Source organism: Hypanus sabinus, chromosome 19, assembly GCF_030144855.1.
Source record: "Hypanus sabinus isolate sHypSab1 chromosome 19, sHypSab1.hap1, whole genome shotgun sequence".
NCBI lineage: Eukaryota > Metazoa > Chordata > Chondrichthyes > Myliobatiformes > Dasyatidae > Hypanus > Hypanus sabinus.
This window is the reverse complement of record NC_082724.1, coordinates 7263403-7289298: the sequence shown is the minus strand read 5'-3', so window position 1 is coordinate 7289298 and position 25896 is coordinate 7263403. Positions and strand designations below refer to the sequence as shown.

The 25896-nt window shown below is 45.6% G+C and overlaps 1 protein-coding gene across 3 annotated transcripts in view; it reads right to left on the bottom strand.

The window, feature by feature from the left end:
- The window catches only part of LOC132377710 (plexin-A1-like), a 442266-nt gene that overhangs the window by 236665 nt on the left and 179705 nt on the right, over positions 1-25896 (bottom strand). For all 3 annotated transcript variants that reach the window (XM_059943957.1, XM_059943958.1, XM_059943956.1), the window contains exon 4: positions 11115-11255. In XM_059943957.1, the coding sequence (XP_059799940.1) occupies positions 11115-11255 (141 nt within the window). The remainder of the gene's footprint in view (positions 1-11114; positions 11256-25896) is intronic.

Sequence of the window (25896 nt, the reverse complement as noted above, 5' to 3'; positions counted from 1 at the left end):
CATTGTTGTATCCATCATCAGGGACCCCCACTTCCCAGGACATGCTCTCTTCTCGCTGCTACCATTAGGAAGAAGCTGCAGGTACCTTAGGACCCATGCCACCAGGTTCAGGGACAGCTATTACCCCTCAATCATCAAGCTCTTGAATCAAAGGGGATAACCACTCAACTTTACTTGCCCCTTCATCGAAATGTTCTGACAATCAACAGACTCACTTTCAAGGACTCTTCATCTCTTGTTCTCAGTATTATTTACTTATTACAATAATTTCTTTCTTTTTTGTATTTGCACAGCTTGTTGTCTTTTGCACATTGGTTGAACGCCCACGTTAGTTCGGCCATTCCTCGATTCTATTATGGTCATTACTCAATTATAGATTTATTGAATATGCCTGCAAGAAAATGACCTCAGGGCTGGATATGGTGACGTACATCTACTTTGATAATAAATTTACTTTGAACTTAGAAATCCATGTGGTCACAGGGAGAACCGACAACGTCCTTACACACAGCGGCAGGAGTCGAACCCCAATAGTTGGTGCTGCAAAGCGTTACACTATCTGCTTCGTTACTGTGCCAGCCGACCCACTTACAGCCCTGCGTGGTGCCACTTCAGTGCTCCAGTGAATCACGACCTCGCCTGTCCAACCTCTCCCTACAACTCAGACCCTCCAGTCACGGCAAGATCTTTTGCATGCTTTCCAGCAAAAGGCACCTGTTCTACAACAGGACTCACCTTCAAAGATTCTTCAGCCCACGTCCTTGATCTGGGGTTCCTAACCTTTCTTTTTTAATGCTATGGACCATTAGCCAAGGGGTCTGTGGAACCCAGGTTGGGAACCCTGTTCCAGATACTGATTGCTTACATTTATTATTATTTGTTTATTTTGTGTTTGTATAGTTTGTTGTCTTCTACACACTGGTTGTCCACCCTGTTAGATGCAGCCTTTCATTGATTCTATTGTGGTTACTGGATTTATTTAGTATGACCACAAGAAAATCAATCTCGGGGTTGTATATGGTGATATTATGTACAGGCTTCCCCCACAATCCGAAGGTGGAGCGTTCCTGTGAAACAGTTTGTAAACCAAAATGTCGTAAAGCGAAGAAGCAATTACCATTAATTTATATGGGAAAAATTTTTGAGCGTTCCCAGACCCAAAAAAATAACCTACCAAATAACACATAAAACCTAAAATAACACTAACATATAGTAAAAGCAGGAATGATACAATAAATATACACCCTATATAAAGTAGAATTATTGAAGGTACGGTGTAGTTTCACTTATCAATATCGGGAAGACCGCGAGCCAAAATCAATTTGGAGAAAAAAAAATCGGCAAGTACACACATGCGCAAACAACTGCCCGCACAAGGCTTCACGATCATTGTGGTCTTTCTCGGGGTAAACACACATATAAAGTGGGCGTCTTTTTCTCGTAAAAGCGAAAATCCTCTTTGGTTAGCGAAAACAGGTACTAATGCAGGTCTTTCGTAACAGCGAGCTGTCATAAAGCGAACTTTCGAAAAACGGGGGACACCTGTACTTCGATAATAAATTTACTATGCACTTTGTACTTTTGAGCTTTGAACTGGATAAACAAAACTGTACACAATAATCTAGTCATCATCACAAAGAGCCAGGCACAGCCGACTACACAAACAGTACTGTGCAAAAGTCACAGGCACATAGAAACATAGAAAATAGGTGCAGGAGTCGGCCATTTGGCCCTTCGAGCCTGCACCACCATTCAGTATGATCATGGCTGATCATCCAATTCAGAACTTTCTTTCCATAATCCTGCTTTCTTTCCATAATCCCTGATCCCTTTAGCCACAAGGGCCATATCGAACTTCCTCTTAAATATAGCCAATGAACCGGCCTCAACTGTTTCCTATGGCAGAGAATTCCACAGATTCACCACTCTCTGTGTGAAGAAGTTTTTCCTCATCTCGGTCCTAAAAGGCTTCCCCTTTATCCTTAAACTGTGACCCCTCGTTCTGGACTTGCCCAACATCGGAAACAATCTTCCTGCATCTAGCCTGTCCAATCCCTTTAGAATTTTATACATTTCAATAAGGTCCCCCCCTCAATCTTCTAAATTCCAATGAGTATAAGCCTAGTAAACAACTGGGGTCCCAGCACTGAGACTTGCGGTACCCCACTAGTCACTGCCTGCCATTCTGAAAAGGTCCCGTTTACTCCCACTCTTTGCTTCCTGTCAGCCAACCAATTCTCTAACCACATCAATACCATGTGCTTTAAGTTTGCACACTAATCTCCTATGTGGGACCTTGTCAAAAGCCTTTTGAAAATCTAAATATATCACATCCACTGGCTCTCCCCTATCCACTCTTCTAGTTACATCTTCAAAAAATTCTATAAGATTCATCAGACATGAATTCCTTTCACAAATCCATGCTGACTTTGTCTGATGATTTCACCTCTTTCCAAATGAGCTGTTATCACATCTTTGATAACCGACTCTAGCATTTTCCCCACCACTGATGTCAGACTCACCAGTCTATAATTCCCCGGTTTCTCTCTCCCTCCTTTTTTAAAAAGTGGGGTTACATTAGCCACCTTCCAATCCTCAGGAACTAATCCAGAATCTAAAGAGTTTTGAAAAATTATCACTAATGCATTCACTATTTCTTGGGCTACTTCCTTAAGCACTCTGGGATGCAGACCATCTGGCCCTGGGGATTTATCTGCCTTTAATCCCTTCAATTTACCTAACACCATTTCCCTACTAACACGTATTTCCCTCAGTTTCTCCATCTCACTAGACCATTGGTCCCTTACTATTTCCGGAAGATTATTTATGTCCTCCTTAGTGAAGACAGAACCAAAGTAGTTATTCAATTGGTCTGCCATGTCCTTGTTCCCTATGATCAATTCACCTGTTTCTGACTGTAAAGGACCTACATTTGTCTTGACCAATCTTTTTCTTTTCACATATTTATAAAAGCTTTTACAGTCAGTTTTTATGTTCCCTGCCAGTTTTCTCTCAATCTTTTTCCCCTTTCCTAATTAAGCCCTTTGTCCTCCTCTGCTGGTCTCTGAATTTCTCCCAGTCCTCAGGTGTGCCGCTTTTTTTTTTGCTAATTTATATGTTTCTTCTTTGGACTTGATACTATCTCTAATTTCCCTTGTCAGCCACGGGTGCACTACCTTCCCTGGTTTATTCTTTTGCCAAACTGGGATGAACAATTGTTGTAGTTCATCCATGCGATCTTTAAATGCTTGCCATTGCATATCCACCGTCAACCCTTTAAGTATCATTTGCCAGTCTATCTTAGCTAATTCACGTCTCATACCTTCAAAGTTACCCTTCTTTAAGTTCAGAACCTTTGTTTCTGAATTAACTATGTCACTCTCCATCTTAATGAAGAATTCCACCATATTATGGTCACTCTTACCCAAGGGGCCTCGCACGACAAGATTGCTAACTAACCCTTCCTCATTGCTCAATACCCAATCTAGAATGGCCTGCTCTCTGGTTGGTTCCTCGACATGTTGGTTCAGAAAACCATCCCACATACATTCCAAGAAATCCACTTCCTCAGCACCCTTACCAATTTAGTTCACCCAATCTATATGTAGATTGAAGTCACCCATTATAACTACTGTTCCTTTATTGCACGCATTTCTAATTTCCTGTTTAATGCCACCCCCAACCTCACTACTACTGTTAGGTGGCCTGTACGCAACTCCCACCAGCGTTTTCTGCCCCTTAGTGTTATGCAGCTCTACCCATATCAATTCCATCATCACATGTCTAGGGTGCCTTTGACTTTTGCACAGTATTGTAGTAATTTTATGTTTTGCACTGTACTGCTGCCGCTGCAAAAAAGACAAACTACATGACACATGTGAGTGATGATAAACCTGATTCTGATCTGGGTCTCCATTGCCAACTGAGAGTGGGAAAGGGACAGGGAGAGAGGAATCATGGTTGGGAAAAGGGGAAGGGAGAGGGGACAGAGCAGGAAGCACCAGAGCGACAGTTTGTAATGATCAATAAACCGATTGTTTAGAATCAAATGATCTTGCCTGCTGTCTCAAGGTTGGGTGTGTCTGCACCCCCTGACCCCAGCCTGGCACTCCTTCTCTCCACCTGTCCCACACCCTTCCCATGACATTCTACCCTCACCTTTCCCAACACCCTTTGCTCTCGCCAGACTTACAAACTCGCTCTCCACTCCACGTTGATAAATACAGTACTGTGCAAAAGTCTAAAGAACCCTAGTTATATATAATAGCAGTCAGACTACAATTTGCAACCCAAATTCTAATCCAAATATGTGGATCAATACCACTGAAAATTACTTTAAATGCAAAGATAATCACAGTCACATTGTCAATACAAAAAACTAAAAAGCAGAAAATATGTTTCAAATATTATGCAGAGGTTATTGGTGAACTTTGTTCAATAGTAAATTTAAAATACACCCAAAGCTTTAAAAATAATACAATTTATGAGGTTACGCCAGAAAGATTGTACTTCATTCTCAGAGTTTAAGAGTATCGCATGTCTGCTGGGAAAGCCATTTGAAACTTGCTTCTTGAACTTTCTGCAGATGACCAAAGTTTAATTTTCTTTTTTTCAATTTAGAGATATAGGCAGAACAGGCCATTTTGGCCCAATGTGCCACACTGCACAGCAACCCACCTATTTAACCTTAGTCATTATCTAGTTAACTAGTTACTAGTTGAGTTATTAACTTCAGTCTTTCTGCATAATCACTCAAAGAGTTGTACTGCATGTGTATGTAACGAGAGATGTATAACTCATCTCATTCTACGTTATGCCACAAACTTATCAATCACCCCTGCTTCCTGGAGGACCAAGATTAGTATGCTCCACGACCGCTGGACTAAACGTGTAAATGTAGGAGGGGATTATGTTGAGAAATAAATGTGCTAGGTTTTCTAAAATTGACTCTTTCTACTTTAGGACACGAACTTATCAATCGCCCCTCGTATATTGTTTGATTAAGTGCCCTTGTTCATTTAAATAATTCACTATGGATTATATGTAAAAATACATTAACCGCACACGTCATCACGCTACCACGAGATGTGCGTGCCTCATTTAAAGACGATGTTACAGCAGCATTTCCGATTCCGTACCTTCCTTTGAATTAAGTTAATGTTTTGAAGTTACGAAACATAACAACTATCCTGTGGGATCAGTTCAGAATTCAACTCTAAACCAATTCCACAAACACTGCAGAGCTGCTGCAAATTGATGAGTCTCACGACATATGATAATAAACCCAATTTTGATTCAAATTCCAGTTCCGATCTTGGACAACATGCAACGAATGGGCCTAAAGATGTCTTTTGCACATTGGTTGTTTGTCAGTCCTGGTTTATGTAGAGTTTTTCATAAATTTATTTTCCTGTAAATGCCTGCGAGAGAGAGCTTGTCTGGGTTAATGGACTATAGCTTTTGCTCAAGGTCTCTTTTGGGGGCTTTTGCTATTGCTTGCATGGTGGAGGGGGGGTGGGGGCAGTGCTCTGCTGACACAAGTGGGGAGGGGAACGGCTGATGCTTCGAAGGCTGCTCATGCGTGGGAGGGGGAGTGGGCCTTCGGGGCTCTGATGTTTCTACCATTCATTGCACGGGGCTTCTTGTTACACGGATTTCTGTGAAGAGTAAAAATTTGAGGTTGTAAACTGTATACATCCTCTGATATTAAAGTGAAAACGAATCTGATGGTAATACTGTATATGGGGACATATACTTAATTTGGTAATAAATTTACTTTGACGCTTTTCTTCCTCCACACTCAAACTCCTACATCCTCTCCCTCTCCACCTTTCTCCCTTACTCTAACCCACAACCCTATCACCTCACAGCGCCTCTTCAATCTGCCACTCTGTCCACTCTCCTTCCCTACCAACACAATCCCCTGAAAAAAGTTCAAAGTAACTTCCCGACCTAAGGATGCTAATGTTACCATATTCCACCTTGAAATTCATTTTCTTACCGGGATTTACAGGAAAAAAGAAATGCAATAGAGTTTATGAAAATTAAACATGAACACAGACTGGTCACCTACCTACAGGAAAGGTATCAATGAGATTGAATGAGTCCATAGAAATTTTATAAAGATGTTGCCAGAACTTGAGTTCTGAAGTATAGGGAGAAGGTAAAATAGGGTGGGACTTTATTCCCAAGAGTGTAGAACAGGGGAGATTTGCTATGGGTATACAAAGTAATCAGGGTTATTGATAGGGTAAATGCAAGTGGACTTTTCCTCTGAGGTTGGGTGAGACTAAAACTAAAGGTTATGGGTTAAGGGTGAGAGGGTACCTTCTTTAATCCAAGGGTGGTGAGTGTGTGGAACGAGCTACCAGCTTAAGTAGATGATGCAGGGTCAGTTTCAACATTTAAGGGAAATTTCAATAGGTACACAGATGGGAGGGGTGTGGAGACCTATGGTCCAGGCGCAGGTCGACGGAACGAGGCAGAGTAATAGTTCAGCACAGACTAGATGGGCCGAAGTGCCTGTTTCTGTGCTGTGGTGTTCCAGTGACCCATTGTAAATGTAAATCTATGTAAAAAGACAAAATGTCATAAGAAAAATAATACTGAGAACAGGAGCAGTAAAGAGTCCCTGAACGCGAGTCTGCAGTTGACAGGATCAAATCAGAGTGGTGGTGAGTAAGGTTTTTAAAGATTAGCTTTATTTGTGACATGTACATCAGAACAGTGACGTGCATCAAATGAAATCAGCGAGGGTTGTGCTGGGCAGCCCACAAGTGTCAGCATGTGTCCGGGACCAACCAACATGCCCACAACATTCTAACCCTAACCGAATGATGGCGGGATGCGGGAGGAAACAGGAACATCCAGGGGAAACTCTCCTGCCTTCCAGATGGTGCTACTGTACCCCCAGGCAGGTAATCCACACCGGTTCAGGAGCCTGATGGTTGCATCCTGATCAGTTCCAGTAACTCCAACAACCACCCACCACTCTATCTGACCTCCGGCGGACCCTCACACCGCCAGCGCACCTGTCACCATGGCCAGGGCACCTTCATCAATCGGGCTCTTAACACAGGGCACTTGAAGGGGTAGAGGCTTCCACGGGCAGATGTTCAGGGTCACCACTCTGAGAACGAGAGCCGGCAAGCTCGCTTCCCTTCTCCCCAACTGAGATGAAGGAAGGAAGAGCCAAGAGAGGGGAGGGAGGCTTACTGAACTTGTAAAAACAAATTAAAACATTCAGGTCGCTAACCACATCTTTTATTTCAGGATGAAATCATCAGTCAGGTAGTTCAGTAAGCCTGTAGACTGTGTGACTGACTCACAGGGCAAAGACCACAGACAAATTTATAAAACTCTGGAGTATTGTGTACCATTCTGGTCGCCCCACTGTAGGAAGGACGTTGGGGCTTCTGAGAGGGTGCAGAAGAGGTTCACCAGGAAACTGACTGGTTTAGAGGGCATGTGCTATCATAAAAGGCTAGACAAATCTGGGTTGTTTTCTTGTGGCAGAGGCTGATGAGAGGCATCAATAGAGTGGCATGGAGTATTTCCCCCAGGGCAGAAATGTCTAACACCTGCAGGTATGTATTGAAGGAGAGAGGGGGTAGGTTGTGAGGGGCAAGTTCTGCTCTCAGGAAGCGATGGATCCCTGCAACGCGCTGCCTGGTCTGGCGGTAGAAGCAAACACAACAGAGGCTTTTAAGAGATGTTCAGGTAGGCACACGGATGTGAAGAAGATGGAGGGAGGGATATGGGCATTCCGTAGGTAGGAATAGTTAGTTTTGGGGGATTTCTGATTTACTTTGTCGCTGGCTCAGCACAATATTGTGGGCAAAAAAGCCTGTTCCTGTTCTGAGTTCTTAAGGACAAGGCTGAGGCCGCACCTGGACAGGTACATGGATAGGGAAGCTTTAGAAGGAAATGCAAGCAGACCTCCGCACACATTAACGTTGCCCCACTGACCCTCTTTATCAATATTTATTTATTTAGTTGTTTTTTGTGGCTTTCAGTAATTTTCATGTGTTGCGCTGTACTGCTACCGTAAAACAACTCATTTCACAGTGTATGTCAGTGATAACAATAATCTGATACCGATTCAGATTCTGAGCTACAAGGCTCAAGGACAGCTTCTATCCCGTTGTTATCAGATTCTTGTACGGACTTGTACAATAAAGTTGACTTCTAGCATCACAGTCTACCTCGATATCATCTTGTACTTTATCATTTACCTGCACTGCACTTTCTCAGCAGCTTTTACACTTTATTCTACATTGTTATTGTAAACACCTTATTTTAGCTCCAGGGCTCCCAACCTGGGACCTGTGAGCCCCTCGGTTAATGGTTGGGACCATGGCATAAAAAAGCTGGGAGCCCCTGCTCCAGTCTCAATGCTCTGTGTAATGGATAGTAGGCAAGACAAGCTTCTCACTGTATCTTGGCACAATAACAAATAATAGAACATAGAATAGTACAGCACATTACAGGCCCTTCGGCCCACAATGTTGTGCCAACCCTCAAACCCTGCCTCCCATATAACCCCCCACCTTAAATTCCTCCATATACCTGTTTAGTAGTCTCTTAAATTTCACTAGTGTATCTGCCTCCACCACTGACTCAGGCAGTGCATTCCATGCACCAACCACTCTCTGAGTAAAAAACTTTCCTCTAATATCCCCCTTGAACTTCCCACCCCTTACCCTAAAGCCATGTCCTCTTGTACTGAGCAGTGGTGCCCTGGGGAAGAGGCGCTGGCTGTCCACTCTGTCTATTCCTCTTAATATCTTGTACACCTCTATCATGTCTCCTCTCATCTTCCTTCTCTCCAAAGAGTAAAGCCCTAGCTCCCTTAATCTCTGATCATAATCCATCCTCTCTAAACCAGGCAGCATCCTGGTAAATCTCCTCTGTACCCTTTCCAATGCTTCCACATCCTTTCTATAGTGAGATGACCAGAACTGGACCCAGTACTCCAAGTGTGGCCTAACCAGAGTTTTATAGAGCTGCAACATTACATCGCGTCTCTTAAACTTTGTCCCTCGACTTATGAAAGCTAACACCCATAAACTTTCTTAACTACCCTATCTACCTGTGAGGCAACTTTCAGGGATCTGTGGACATGTACCCCCAGATCCCTCTGCTCCTCCACACTACCAAGTATCCTGCCATTTACTTTGTACTCTGCCTTGGAGTTTGTCCTTCCAAAGTGTACCACCTCACACTTCTCCAGGTTAAACTCCATCTGCCACTTCTCTGCCCACCTCTGCATCCTATCAATACCTATACAAATTCAGCTCAGAACCACCAAAAGCACAACACTGAGAGGATTCATTTTGTGGGCAGATGTTTGGGGTTGCCTGACAGCTCCGTGGCTAAATGCAAGATGAAGTGGACGGGGAGTGGGGGGCACTCTGGGGGAACTGCTGAATTCAAACTTCAGTCCCTTCATAATAAATACCAACGTGACTACTTGTTGGACCTGCCCGCTAACCTTCTGTGATTCACACACCAGAACACACCAATCCCGCCAGAAGTTCGACCAGAGGGGACTGACCAGGAGATGACTAGCCAAGAGTGACCAGAGGGAGGTGACTAGTTGGAGATTGTTCAGAGGGGACTGACCAGAGAGAGGTGACTACTGGAGATTGACTGGATAGAAGTGAGTAGAAGGAGGTGTCCAGCTGAAAGTGACCAGAGGGAGGTGACTCGTGGAGATCGACTGGAGAGAAGTGAGCAGTGTAAATAGATTCTGGTCAAGATGGCGCCAGCAAACAATACTTCCTCAGGCAACATCTTCCAGACAGCCTCCTTTTTTATCGTCAATCTGTTTCTGGAAGTGTTAGAGCCTGTGGTTTACAGTTTGGAGAACGATTGAGTGATTCAGCACTTTGGAGAGAATTGCAGAAGCTGAGCGGCCTTGAGGCAAGGAAGCTTAGAGATGGGGTGTGAGCCCACGATCGAATCTATTTCTTGCCGATTAGAGCACCGAGGAAGATTGAAACACTGAGGTCGATGTGGAAGATGAGCGTCTGATCAGCGCCGACTACCTGCCTCTCGCTCACTGCTGCCGGGCAACATGCCTGCGTGTGGCAACCTATCGCTTGCTGCTCTCGAGGGAAGGCTTCTGCATTCCAGTGGTCCCTCTCTCCCTCGACGCTGACGGAGGATGTTCTGCAATTCATGGATTGGACTGTGGACTCTTTCAGCTTTATGGTTTTTATGTTCTGTGTTTTCACCTGCTCTTTCTTGTTGCTGTTTGACGCACTTTGTTGACTTCGTTTGTGTGGGGAGAGGCGTTGCAGTTGATGTTCTTCCTGCTCTCGGAGCGACTTTATCCCCGCATAGGCTGGGGTGACGTTCTTGCGGCTGCTTGACGCAATTTGTTGGGTGGGGGGGGGGGGGTGTGTGTGTGCGTGTGCCTGTGAGAGAGTGAGAGAGAGTGTGTGTGTGTGTGTGTGTGTGTGTGTGTCTGTGGGTTAATTTTCTTGTTTACAAAATTTGTTTTTCTGCGCTGGGGGCAGGGGCTCAATGTTGCCGTTTGTGCGATTTGCTTCTTTTTCTGCAGTGGGGGGGTGGAGGTTGATCTTTTTCTTTTGAACAACTACCGTGTTTTCTTTGCTCCGTGGCTACCTCGAGCAGACAAACCTCAGAGTTGTGTACTGCACACACACACACTGACAGTAAATGAAGCTTTGAACCTTCGTATGACCTATGGGGAGCGACCGGTGGAAAGGACCAGAGTGAAGTGACCGGTGGAAATTTGACCTGCAAGGACTGACCAGCAGAGACCAACTGGCGGGAGACTGATCAATGGAAGTGACCAGGGAAGTGGAGAGAGTCCAGAGACAGCCCAGTGGAGCTGGAGTGACCAGCAGTTGCTTCTACTAATGTTGGCATCCCACATCAGTGTGCTGGTCGCTGGATTCCCCAGCAAACACCCCCCATCTCTGAGATGGCGTGGTCACTGCATAACTCGGGGGCTCCAATCCACCCATTCCTTTTGAAAGTCCAGATTACTAAACAAAAAAAATTTAAACCTCCATACACCAGGCTGGGGTCTTCCCACGCCTCTGGGTTGCCCCGTCCCTCCCCCCTTGCCCGGTGTTACTTACCCGCTTGTCAGTCATTGCGTAGATGTGCTGGTAATCGGGACTGAAGACCAGGTCACGGAGTATGGGGCTTCCCTCGGCGATGGTCACATTCTCGTATAGCAACGGACCTCCGGAACCGGGGCCAATGGAATCAACCAAGACCTGCAGGGAAATCACAGGGGGAATGCGTTAGTGTAAATCAAGTAAAAGGTGGGGGCAATTCCAGGTAGTCACAGAGTCACACAGCATGGAAACAGGATGTTTAGCCCAAATGCTCCTCCTGAACTGAAAGAGGGGAGAGAGCCAGTATAAGGAGGTGGGGAGAAGGTGATCTCTATGATCACACCTGCCATCCGCTGGCTCTGAAACGCCAACAGTCCATTTCCCTCCACAAATGCTGCCTGACCTACTGAGTTCCACCAGTGCAAACACGAGGAAATCTGCAGATGCTGGAAGTTCAAACAACAACACACACAAGATGCTGGTGGAACACAGCAGGCCAGGCAGCATCTATAGGAGAAGCACTGTCAACGTTTCCGGCCGAGACCCTTCATCAGGACTAACGAAGGGTCTCAGCCTGAAACGTCGACAGTGCCTCTCCCTATAGATGCTGCCTGGCCTGCTGTGTTCCACCAGCATCTTGTGTGCGTTGTTGTTTGGAGTTCCTCCAGTATCTTAATCTTCCTTCTGGCATCGTAGAACTGCCTGGTTTCACACTGCACCAAGCAATGAGTTCAGCCCTCAGCATAAAGCCCCACAACACAACAGATGAAAGCTGCCCAGTCACTTTCTTATATTTACACAGGATTCTCCCAACAACTTTAGTTGCCCTGGGTATATTAACATCTGCATATTCTCCCTGAGAACATGGGTAACATCTGCACATAACTTCCTGGGAACACATTAACATCTGCACATTCTCCCCAGGAACCATTAACATCTGCGCATTGTCCCTGGGAACATGGGTAAAACCTGCACATTCACCCTGGGAACACCTGCAAATTGTCTCTGGACACATGTTAACATCTGCACAAACTTACTAAGAATATATTAACATCTGCACATTCTCCCTGAGAGCACATTAATTTCTGTACATTGTCCCTGGGGACACGTTAACATCTGCACATTGTCCCTGGGAACACATTAACATCTGCACAGACTTACTAAGAACATGTTAACATCTGCACATTCTCCCTGAGAGTACATTAATTTCTGTACATTGTCCCCAGGAACATGGGTAAAATCTGCACACTCTCCCTGAGAGTACATTAATTTCTGTACATTGTCCCCGGGAACATGGGTAAAATCTGCACATTCTCCCTGGGAACACATTAACATCTGCACATTCTCCCTGGGGACACGTTAACATCTGCACATTGTCCCGGAGATCGCGTTAATATTTATATTTTCCCTAAGACCATGTTACAATCTGCGCGGTCTCCATGGGAACACTACTAAAAATGGTTAAATTAAAAGAGATCTCCATGGCAGACTCCTGAGCTGGTTCCCCTAAGGAAAGGCATCAATACTCGCAGAGACCCCTGTAAGCAGGAACATCTGTACAAATCCCCCGGGAGAAAATTTTCACCTGCATAGATCTACAAGTATCCACCCCTGCCACAATGAAGGTGTGCAGATACATCTGCACACAGCCTCTCCGCTCACCCCGCCGTTACAGGTACGCACACTCGCAGTGCACACGCCATCACATCTGCGTGGAGACCCAGGCACGTGCATTGACATCGGCACCGAAAGTCGCCCCGTACAGAAGCAGTTCTGAGCTCCCAAGTCAGAGTCGACACCGGCGTGAACACAAGGCGAATCCGGAGCAGAGCGAGGGAACTAATTAAATCCTAAGTGGCCTCGATAAAATTAAAACCAAAGGACCAAATAATAAAGACGGATTGAAAGGGAATCGCCAAAATCTACATCCTCGAGCTAGTTTTGATTGAATTACATAATCCATTTATGATCATTAAATCAACTTAAGAGTCAGTATAAGAGGGTAGAACGTGACTTGTTTCAGGGCGAGTTAGAAAAATCAATTGGACATTTTTCACTAGACCGACCGCCAACTGCAGAACGCTTAGTTCCAATTTTTCATTTGAATGACAGCATTACACTGGGTTACAATTGGTTACAATTTAATCCACAATAATCTCAAATGTTATCAAAGTGCCCGTGCATTAGGCCTCCTCGTACGCGGTTCATTCACAGCCATTGCTCGGGGGGGGGGGGGGGGGGGGTCTGCCGCCATACTGACCTCTGGGTGGACTGCGTAGCTGGACTCGTGTCATGCGGCCGACGCCACTCCCAATTCCCAGAAAATGGAAAAGCCCATAAAAACTGGCTGTTACAGCCCAGATCATCACAGGCAAGCACAGCTACAAGGAGCACTGCCACAAGACACAGGAGCAGAATTAGGCCATTCGGCCCATTAAGTCTGCTCCGCCAATCCATCACGGTTGATTTATTATCCCTCTCATGGGTACACCCGCTCGTTAAATCAAATATCTACTCAGCCAATCACGTGGCAGCAACTCAATGCATAAAAGCACGCAGACATGGTCAAGAGGTTCAGTTGCTGTTCAGGCCAAACATCGGAATGGGGAAGAAAAGTGATCTAAGCGATTTTGACCACGGAATGATTGTTGGTGCCAGACGGGGTGGTTTGAGTATCTCAGAAACTGCTGATCTCCTGGGATTTTCATGCACAACAGTCTCTAGAGTTTACAGAGAATGCTGTGAAAAACACCCAGTGAGTGGCAGTTCTGTTAATGAGAGAGGTCAGAGGAGAATGGCCAGACTGATTCCAGCTGACAGGAAGGCAACAGTAACAGATAACCACACGTGACCACAGTGGTGTGCAGAAGAATACCTCTGAATGCAGAACACGTTGAACCTTGAAGTGGATGGGCTACAGCAGCAGAAGACCACGGACATACACTCAGTGGCTGATTTATTAGGTCCTGGGGGTACAGAATAAAATGGACTCTGTGTACGTTGTGTGTATCTTTCTCCCCTTCACTCAGATGTTAGTTTAACATTTAATTTGAGACGGCCACAATGTGGTGCCCCTTTTTCCGTTGATGGGACCCAGATTAGACCAGGGGCTTCCATACATTAGTCTCTGGGGAGCACAGAGTAACAGCCATCAAATTCAGAATTGGGAGCATCACCATTAAGCCACAAACTGACACAGCTAAAGGCGTTTTCTCAATCCATATGCAAATATACCCTCATTAAAAATTTGCTGTAAAGTCACCCTCAGGCTAAGACAGCTCCTTGACACACAGAGCTTAGTTGTTTTTAGAATGGCTCATCCGTTCGTTCTCACACCACTAGCTACTGGGCTGCGTTGTCATGGATACCACAGGCCCTCTTGCAAAATGGCCATTCCTCACGAGAGGGCTGAGTGAGTGCAGCAGTATTTTTGGGAATGGTAGGCCCCACAGCCACCTCTGCCTGGTTAACTGCAGTGGGAGCAAGACTTAGACCACAAGACCATAAGATATAGGAGCAGAAGTAGGCCATTTGGCCCATCGAGTTTGCTCTGCCATTCAATCATGGGCTTATCCAATTCTTCCAGTCATCACATACCCTTTGATGCCCTGGTTAATCAAGAACCTATCAATCTCTACCTTAAAAACACCCAATGACTTCACCTCCACAGCTGCCTGTGGCAACAAATTCCACAAATTTACCACCCTCTGACTAAAGTAGCTTCTCCACATCTCAGTTCTAAAAGGACATCCTTCAAACCTGAAGTTGTGCCCTCTTGTCCTAGAATCCCCTACCATGGGAAATAACTTTGCCATATCTATTCTGTTCAGGCCTTTTAACATTCAGAATGTTTCTGTGAAATCCCCCCTCATTCTCCTGAACTCCAGTGAATACAGCCCAAGAGCTGCCAGACGTTCCTCATACAGTAACCCTTTCATTCTTGAAATCATTCTCGTGAATCTTCTCTGAAGCCTCTTCAATGTCAGTATATCCTTTCTAACATAAGGAGCCCAAAACTGCACACAATACTCAAAGTGTGGTCTCACAAGTGCCTGATAGAGCATCAACAACATATCCCTGGACTTATATTCTATACCTCTAGAAATGAATGCCAACATTGCATTCACCTTCTTCACAATCGACTCAACCTTTAGGGTATCTTACACAAGGACTCCCAAGTCCCTTTGCACCTCTGCATTTTGAATTCTCTCCCCATCTAAATAATATTCTGCCTGTTTATTTCTTCCACCAAAGTGCATGACCGTACACTTTCCAACATTGTATTTCATTTGCCACTTCTTTGGCCCATTCCCCTAAACTATCTCAGTCTCTCTGCAAGCTCTCTGTTTCTTGAACACTACTCGCTCCTCCACCTATCTTTGTATGATTGGCAAATTTAGCCACAATCCATTAATCCCACAGTCCAAATCATTGACATACATCATAAAAAGCAGCAGTCCCAACACCGACCCCTATGGAACTCCACTGGTAACCAGCAGCCAGCCAGAATAGGATCCTTTTATTCCCACTCTCTGTTTTCTGCTGACCAGACAATGCTCCACCCACGCTAGTAACTTTTCTGTAATTCCATGGGCTCTTATCTTGCTAAACAGCCTCATGTGTGGCGCCTTGTCAAAATCCTTCTGAAAATCCAAGTACACCACATCTACTACATCTCCTTTCTCTACCCTGCTTGTAATTTCCTGAAAGAATTGCAGTAGGTTTGTCAGGCAGGATTTTCCTTTCAGGAAACCACGCTGGCTTTGGCCTGTCTTGTCACGTGCCTCTAGGTAGTTCGTAATCTCATCCCTAACCATCGCTTCCAACAACTTTGCAACCACGAATGTCAGGTTAACTTGACTCAGCTTTAAAGGGAGGATGGACAAATATGGACTGTTTTCTCCAAAGCATCAGCAGCATCAATGGAGGGGAATAAATAGTCAACGTTTAGGGCTGTGATAATGGATGCTGCTTTCCTGTGGCAGTGTTCCACGCAAATGTACTTAGTCGTGGGGAGAGCTTCGCCTGTAATGGACTGCGTTGTATTTACTAATGTCTTGTAGCCTTTTCTATTCTTGGGCACTGATTTATCCAATAACGGAACTTTATGTAAATTTCAAAGTTCAAAGTAAATTTATTATCAAAGTACATATATATCACCATATACAACCCTCAGATTAATTTTCTTGTGGGCATACTCAATAAATCTATAGTATAATATCCATAACAGAATTGATGAAAGACTGGTCCACCTGGAGCATTCAACCAGAGTGCAGAAGACAACAAACTGCAAATGCAAAAGGAAGAAACAATAATAAAAATAAACAAACAATAAATATCAAGAACTGAGATGAAGAGTCCTTGAAAGAAAGCCCATTAGTTGTTAAAGTCTGTCCCGAGCCTCATAGGCTCATCAGGCCGGTGCTTATTTCCGGTTTCCGTGGCATGAAGCGACTGAGAGTACGAGACTCCCCCCCCCGGATAGAAGGTCAGTCTATCACGAGGTTAACCCCCAGCATTTTGCCGGTACCCATTTTCAGCTGGGTGGACTGGAGCAATATGTGATTAAATACCTTGATCAAGGACACAACACGCTACCCTGGCTGGGGCTCGAACTCACGACCTTCAGATCGCTAGTCCAACACCTTAACCACTTGGTCACGCGCCACACCCATTAGTTGTGGGAACACTTAAATGATGGGGCAAGAGAAATTGAATGAAGTTATCCCCCTACGGTTAGACAGCCTGATGGCTGAGAGGTAATAACTGTTCCTGAACCTGATGCTGTGAGTCCTGAAGCTCCTGGACCTTCTTCTTGTTGGCAGCAGCGAGATGGGAGCATGGCCAGGGTGATGGGGGTCCCTGATGATGGATACTGCTTCCCTGTGGCAGCGGTTCATAGAGATATGTTCAATGGTGGGGAGGATTTATTCGCGATATACTGGGCCTGTCCACTACTCCTCACAGGATTTTCCCTTCCAGGGAAAATGTTTCCAGACCATGCTGTGATGCAGCCAGTCAACGTACTCTTCACCACACATCTATAGAAGTTTGTCAAAAGTTTTAGATGTCAGGCAAACTCCTAAGAAAGTGCAGGCGCTGCCATGTTTTCTGCATAATACCACTTACACGCTGGGCCATGACAGGTCTCTGAAATAGTAACACCGAGGAATTTAAAGTTGCTGACCCTCTCCAACTCTGATCCTCTGAGGACTGGCTGATGGACCTCTGTCATGCCTTGCTTGTGATGACAGTAATGTACTGATCACAGGACAGATCCTCTGCTATGTTAATGCCAAGGAAAATAAAACTACAGACACTCTCCACCTTTGTTCTCGAAATGAAGACTGGCACATGGACCTCCAGCTTCTTTCCCTGATTAGCTCTTTGGTTTTGTCATCGTTGAGTTGTGGCGTCACTCATGTCCGGTGTCTTTTCTGTGCCTGTGAGGCTGTTGCAGGGTTCTCACTAGACCTGTACCTCATGGCCAGAACCCACTGGGAGAGCACAAAGGCCCTGTGAAAGCCGTAGCAGAAGTGACCACCCATTCAGGCAGCCCCTTTCCCCCCCCGTGGAAGCAAAACAGGCGAATACCCAAATCAGGCAGAACCTGGAGGAGGGGACAACAGTCCCCACAACGGCCCTTGAGGTGACTGACGAAGCCAAGGTGTGAACCAGTCACTCTCTCTCCTGGGGTTCCCCCAAACTGTTAATGAGGCAGCCGGGTGGGAAACGAGCGCACAGAGGAGGCCGAGTTCCAGTAAGCCGGCTGTGAGGATCTCTGCCTATCCCTGACAAGCCGGGGAATAAATTCTCTGCTCTGCTCACAAGCTGTGGGATTGCTTTCAGCTCTTATCGGGAAGATTGATTAGCTGCCTCCGCCTGTCAGGATCACCTCCAGCAGGTTAGTGTAGTGACAGACTTCAAAGCTGTTGTCTTATCTGTGAGGAACAGACACAGACAGGGCTCACAATTAACTCTTTACATCTTGTGGCAGCTTTCCAAGGGTAAAAGCATTTAAGGGTTTACAATGGCCAATTAACATGGCCAATTACCAGAAGAAAGCCATGACAGAGGCTGGAAGATTAAAGAAGCACTTGCATTTATGTGGCGCATCCCTCGACAGAGAACACTGCAGCTCATCAAAACCACAAGAAATTCTGCAGATGTTGGAGCACAACATGCTGCAGGAATTCAGCAGGTCAGGCAGCATCTATAGAGGGGAATAAAACAGTTGACGTTTCTGGCCGGGCCCCTTCATCAGACATCACATTGCAACTGCCCCGAATTCAGGAGCTAGTTGACTGCTCTGGCTGCAAAGTTTTCTGGTGTTGGGTGACTGGGTGGGGATGGCAGATTTTAAACGTGAACAAAGAACTTACAGTGCAGAAACAGGCCATTCAGCCCACAATGTCTCTGCTAGCCATGACATCAATTCTAACTCATCCCACCTCCATGGGGGGGGGGGGGGGGACACGGCAGTGTAGTGGTCAGCACAACGCTTTACAGTACCACCCTCTGCAACTGGTATGAAGGTGTCACCCTGTGCGGTGACTCCTCCATACCAGACAAGGATGCAACCTGTTAGGACGCTCCCTGTAGAGATCTGCCGAGGTCTCTGACGGCAGAAGCCTGAAATCTCGCACCATTAGGTTCGAGAACACAGGAGATTTTGCAGATGTTGGAAATCTTCAGCAACACGTGCAAAATGCTGGAGGAACTCAACAGGTCAGGCAGCATCTCTGGAGAGGAATAAACAGTCAACGTTTCGGGCCAAGACCCTTCATCAGGGCCAAGAACAGTTGGTAATCCTAATCATTAATTCAGCGTAGCAACACTATGACCACATTGATCACTTCACACTGTAAGACTTTGTTGTTTTTAATCTAATCATGCTCTTTCTTATTCAAGTTTAAGTTCAAGTTTTCTGGTGTTGGGTGTTAGATTTTTTTTAAATGGATTCCATGGTGTTCCTTTGTTTCCTGGCTGCCTATGGGAGCGAAACTCAGAACTGTATACTATATATATGCTTTGATAATAAATGTACTTTGAAACTCTGTCATTCAGCTGCAGACACGTATACTGCCAAATGAGGCTACGTTCCTTCCTCCAGACTAGGGGTTCCCAACCTGGGGCCCACAGACCCCTCAGTAATGGTCGGGGTCCATGGCATAATAAAGGTCGGGAACCCCTGTTCCAGCCCAAAGTGCACAACACAGGGCATACAACTGACACACAAAACAATGTTACCACAAATAATAAGGTGAATATACGATACAAGTAAAAAAGTAAACATATATTATTACTGTCGCTTCCTACGTGATGAGACCTGGGTGGCGGCAGGGAGTTCAGTAATCTCATGGCCTGGGGGAAGAAGCTGTTTCCCATCCTGGCAGCCCTTGTCCTAATGCTATATAATTTTGTGTAATTTATGTTTTTCTTGTGAACAATGAGTCTCCAATGCTCTGTGCCTGTGATACCTCTGTAAGTCAATTTTTCATTGCACCTGTGCACATGTGTACTGTACATACATGCACAAACTCGACTGTGACTTCAAAATGAGGGCAAGTGTCTTCATGGAGCCTTCGGAATTCTCTACCCTGGACTACTGTGGAGGCTCAGTTGCTGAGGTGATCCAAAATGGAGACCGACAGATCTCCGAGTATTGAAGGAATGTGGGAACAAGGCATGAAACTGAAACTGAGACAGAGGGCTCTTCACGATCTCAATGAGTGACTGGATAGGCCCAAAGGGTCAGGTGACCTATATCAAACGGCCAATCAACACAGCCAGAAAAACTGTGATGATAATTGGAGTTACATAAAACGTGGAACAGTACAGTACAGGAACAGGTCCTTCGGCCTACAACCAAGTGTCAAAACCAATCAAGAGAATGATGTCCAACTGCAGTAATCCCTTCTGCCAACACATGGTCTACATCTCTCCGTCTCTGTGACCTACATTTTGGTGGGGTCTTTCTGGGTTTGATTGTGCAGTCTGGCACTTTGCGGTCTCCAAAGGTGTTCTGTGAGGCGTACGACATTGAGGCCAAGGAGCCTGGAGACGGGGCACAACCCCATGGCCGATTCCATTTCTCGCCAATTAAAGCCGAAGAAAACTAAAATCAGTCAAGGTGTGAGCGTATTCAGCACCACTTACCAGCTCCCGGAGGAAGGTCCCTCCGTTTGAAAGGTCTCTCTTTCCCTCAATGCTGCCGGAGTTCTGGGTCTTGGGGAAGGTCTGTAGTTCACGTTACAATGTGTTTCTGGTTTCTGGTCACTCCTTTTTCGTTGCTATTTTGGGCGACTTTGAATCGGGGCATTTTTCAGATAACAATCACTGAGCTGAACTGAATATGCCTGGACTCTTCCGATTTTGAGTTTTATATTCTGTGTTTTGCACTTATTTTTTTGTTGGCATTTGCACAATTTTCTTGTGGGCATACTCAATAGACCTACAGAATAATAATCATAACAAAACCAATACCCCCCCCCCCCCAAACTAGGGCATTCAGCCAGAGCGCAGAAGGCAACAAACGGTGAAAATACAAAAAGAAATAATAAATAAATAAGCAATAAATATCGAGGACATGAGACAAGAAGTCCCTGAAAGGGAGTCCATTGGAGTGAAGAAGCTGTGAGTGTCGCTGATATAACAAACAATCAACGTGTTAAATTATTGGTTTAACTGTGCTGAACTGAGCAGGGTCAATCTTGTTGTTTCGGAGGATACTCAAGGGCAAGACAACAAGGCCAAAGCCAGGCGCAATTCAAAGGAAGTGCACTTGCTGGCATTCCACGTTCTTCTCCCCTGTTGGGTCACATCACATGGTTCACGTTTCACTCCAGTGTTTGACCTGCCGAAGCGAGTATTCGCAACACCCTCATTTGATGAGGCCTCCGCACAACAGCGCCCCGCCAGCATTCACATGGGGGCTGATCAGTGACAACATCAGGTAAAGCTCGCCGTCTGGCAGGAGAGTTCAACCCGCTACCCTCAACTTCCTGTGGCATCAGAGTCACAGAGCAGCACAGAGCAAGTACAGGCCCTTCGGCCCAACCAGTCCTGGCTGACCCCAGTGCCCACCAAACTGGTTCCAATTTCATGCATTAGACCCACGTCCATCATGATCTCACAATCTATCTCGTAATAGAGTCATAGAAAAGTACAGCACAGAAATAAGCCCTTCGGTCCATCTAGACCATGCCTAAACTATTTTAACGGCCTACTCACAGACCAATTCCCTCCATACCCCTACCATCCATGTACCTATCCCTCAAATGCTGAGGTCGAGCTCCATTGCACCACTTGCGCTGGCAGCTCATTCCACACTCTCACCCTCCCCCCCCGAGTGAAGAAGTTTCCCCTCATGTTTCCCTTACACTTTTCACCTTTCACCCTTAACCTGTGACCGCTAGTTGTAGTCCCACCCAACATGAGTCCTGCTGAAGGGTTTTGGCCTGAAACATCGACCGTACTCTTTTCCTAGATGCTGCCTGGCCTGCTGAGTTCCTCCAGCACTTTGTATACCTCTATCAAGTCCCTCAAGCTTCTACGTTCCAAGAAATAAAGTCCTAACCTATTCAATCTTCCCACTTAAAGTCAAGTCCTCCAGACCCAGCAGCATCTTTGTACATTTTCTCTGTGCTCTTTCAACTTCATTTACATTTTTCCTGTTAGTAGGTAAAGACTGTAGTGTTTGTGCAGCATGTTGTCTAGCTGCACTGTCCCTTCTCCGTAACTGAAACACTTTCTTCTGCATTCTGCTATTGTTTTACCCTGTTCTACCTCAATGCGCTGTTGTAATGAATTGATCTGTAGGAACAGTATGCAAGACAAGATTTTCACTATATTTTGTTGCGTGTGACAATAATAAACCAATTTCAAGTTCAATTTCAAAGCCATGTTCCTCCAAGTACTTTTCTAAGATTTGCTATTTACCTGCCCCCACTGCTTCTGGCAGCACATGAAAACATTGACCCTCAGCTCCATTTAAAATCTTTCCCCTCTCACCCGAAATCTCTGTTGCTACTTTTGGATTCCCCTACCCGGGGAAAAGACTATTACCACCCACCCTATCTATGGCTCTTGTCGTGGTTATCGGGTTAATGTAGTAGGGGAATTAAGGGTTATGGGGAAAAGGCAGGTAGGTGGAGATGAGTCGATGGTCAGATCAGCCATGATCTCATTGAATGGCGGAGCAGGCTCGACTGGCCAGATGGCCGACTTCTGCTCCTGTTTCTCATGTTCTTACATTCTAATCCTATGCCACTCAGTTAGCCATTCCCACATGGATGGAGTTCACATATCGTACAAAAAGTGTTAAAAATAAAGTTCAGTTGAATACCCTACGCGCCTAATGACTTCCTGGTGTGTTCTCTGCACTGTCCCTCAATATCGCACACAACTGCTGACATAACTGTAAACATTTCTTTAAGATGACCCTCATTCTCCTGCACGCCAAGGAATAAAACCCAGCCTGGCCGACCTCTCCGCTCCTCTAGTCTTGGCAGCATCCTTGTAAACCTTCCTGCACTCCTTCCAGATTAACCACGTCATTCCCACAACAGGGTGAAAGAGAAGCAGGAGCCTTAGATCCCACCCCACCAGGTTCAGGAACAGTTATTAACCCACAACCATCGGACTCCCGAACCAGCGCAGACCTCAACTCTGAACTGACTCCACAACCTGCAGACTCACTTTCAATGACTCTACGACTCAAATTCTCAGTGTTATTTTTATTTGCACAGTTTGTCTTCGGCACGTTGGTTGTTTGTTAGTTTTTAATCTGTTTATGTATAAATATTCATAAATTCAATTGTATTTTCCCTGTACATGCCTGCAAGAAAATGGACACAAGATAGTATACGGTGATATATACAAACTTCGGTAAGAAGTTTAATTTGAGCGTGGAAGCCTGTCCACAGCAATCCGAGTGCAGCCTCGCCAGCGAGCTGTACAACGGAAATATGGCACTAACTCCTATGCTCCATGCCCTGACTGATTCCGGTGACCTACCTACAGTTAAAGTTAAAGTCTGTCCCGAGCCTTATAGGTTCATCAGGCCGGTGCTTATGCCAGTTTCCGTGGTGAGAAGCGACTGAGAGTACAAGACTCCCTCCCGGATAGGACGCCAGTCGATCGCGAGGTTCACCCCCCGCATTTAGCCGGTACCCGTTTTCAGCTGAGTGGACTGCAGCAGTGCGTGGTTAAGTGCCTTGCTCAAGGACACCACACGCTGCCTCGGCTGGGGCTCAAACCAACCTACAGGAAAGATATCAATGAAGTTGAAAGAGTACGGAGAAAATTTACAAGGGTGTTCCCGGGACATGAGTTACAGGGAGAGGTTGAACAGGTTAGGGCTTCATTCCCTGGAGTGTAGGAAAATGAGGGGAGATTTGATAGACAGGTTTACAAAATCATGAGGGGCATAAATAGGGTGGATGCAACCAAACTTTTCCCACTGAAGTTCGGCAGAACTAGAGCTAGAGGTCATAGGTTAAGGGTAAAAGGGGTAACCTCTTCACTTAGAGCATGGTTTGAGTATGGAACAAGTTCAAAGTACACTTATTATCAAATTAGATGTATATTACACAACATTAAGATTCGTCTTCTTACAGGCAGCCATAATACAACGAAATCCAAAAGAACCCATAAACAAGACCATCAAACACCCAAGGTGCAGAAGGGAAAAACAAACCATGCAAACATGAGGAAATCTGCAGATGCTGGAAATTCAAGCAACACACACAAAACGCTGGTGGAACGCAGCAGGCCAGGCAGCATCTATAAGGAGGAGCACCATCGACGTTTCAGGCCGAGACCCTTCGTCACTGACGAAGGGCCTCGGCTCGAATCGTCGACTGTACTTCGTCCTATAGATGCTGCCTGGCCTGCTGCGTTCCACCAGCATTGCGTGCGTGAAACCATGCAAATAGAAGGGAGGAAAGGGCACTCAGAGCTGAGGTCCACAAAAGAGAGTCCGTCCGCAGATGCGAAGCCACGGCCTCAGCTCTGTACAGAGCCGAGTAAATGTCGTGGAGCAGCGAGCCAAATTGGCCATTCCCTCTCCTCCAGCCCCGATACCCTGGCATTTTCAATCTGGCCCAGCATTTAAATCGCTCTGCTAACAGAAGTGATGGATTGCAACGGTTAAGCTTGGATAATAGCATTGATGGGAGGATTATGATGGGCTATGGTCAAGATGCAGACCAATGGGACTAGGCAGAATAATGGTTTGGCACAGATTAGATTGCTTAATGACTCTATGAAGGCCGGCATGCCGAATTACTTTTTCACCACCCTGTAAATCTGGCTATTACGACAGATGGAGTGATCTGCCCGTCTGTGTTGCCCCACCGACGTAGAGAATGCCACACTAGAAGCACCAGATGCAAGAAGTTTCACCAAAGTATTCACAGCTGAAGAACTGCCTCATCTGAGGGCCCTGAATCGAGGCGAGGGAGAGGAGTGCACGTTTAGAGGGATATGGGCCAAACCCAGGCATGTGGGACTAGCTTAGATGTGCAGCCTGGTCAGCTTGGACCAGTTAGGCCCGCTGCCCTGTTATGACTCGGTAAAAAGCCGTGCGCCACCCCCCAGAAAGAGTGATTCTCACACAATGAGCAACAGCATATTTACAAAGTCATAAAAGTTAAAAAAAAAACTTGTGTAGAGCCACAAAGCCCACTTTATTAAAATTTAATTTGCTGCCTCATTACTGCTTGCTCAGTAATTAACCTCTATGCCGGGAGGCAGCGGAAGAGAATTTTTAATAAAATGTTGACATAATTATCAAGAGCACACAATTTTTTTTATGTATAAAACAAATTGGTTTAATATAATATTGATTGAGAGGAGCAATTGGCCAACAGTGCCTCGGCCTAGAAGGCCGCTTTAGAGCCTTGGTGTGTAGTAATGGAAGAATAGAGGGAGCTCAGAGGATGCCTATGACAGCTGTGGAAGGGAAGAGCAAATCAGATTCCCACCACAGCTCCACAACCCAAAGCATTTAAATTCCAAAGAGTTTAATACTGTTGTTGGCCCATGACGTGATTCACAGTGCTTTATCAACATGTACACTGCCTCCCTGGGGTAATGCACCACGAGGATTTCTTCTTGCGCCTCTTATCTCCAACTACTGATTTCCACCATCTGCTTCTAATTTCTTTCACATATTAATAAAATACGTACACATGGCCTTGCATCAGTTTCCACACTTTAACAAGGAAATTAGTGAGATGGAGTAGCACTGAGGCTTGTAAATCCAAGGTATTCCCGCACTGCATTGTGTTGTAAACAAGTGTTGGGAGTCGATAGACCTATCATTAATGAAACAGCAACACAAGGCTATTTCACTGAGGCTTTTCTCTCCCGCCACCTTCCTTCACGTTAATCTGCTCCAACTGATGTTAGACCACAGCTAGAAAAAGTGCAGAAAAAGATTACAACAATGAAGGTTAGCACACTGACCTGGTCAAGGGTTTGACCCAAGATGTCAAATGACCATTCTATAAGGCCATTAGATACAGGAGTACGGTTAGGCCACCTGGCCCATGAAGTCTGCTCTGCCATTTCATCATGGCCGATCCAATTTTCCTTTCAGCCCCAGTCTCCTGCCTTCCCCTGTATCCCTCATGCCCTGCCCAATCAAGAATCTGACATCCTCTGCTTTAAGTATACTACATGTAGAGACTTGGCCTCCACAGCTACCTGTGGCAAAGAATTCCGCAGATTCACCACTTCCTCGCTAAAGAAATTCCTCCTCATCTCCATTCTCGAAGGACACCCCTCTATTCTG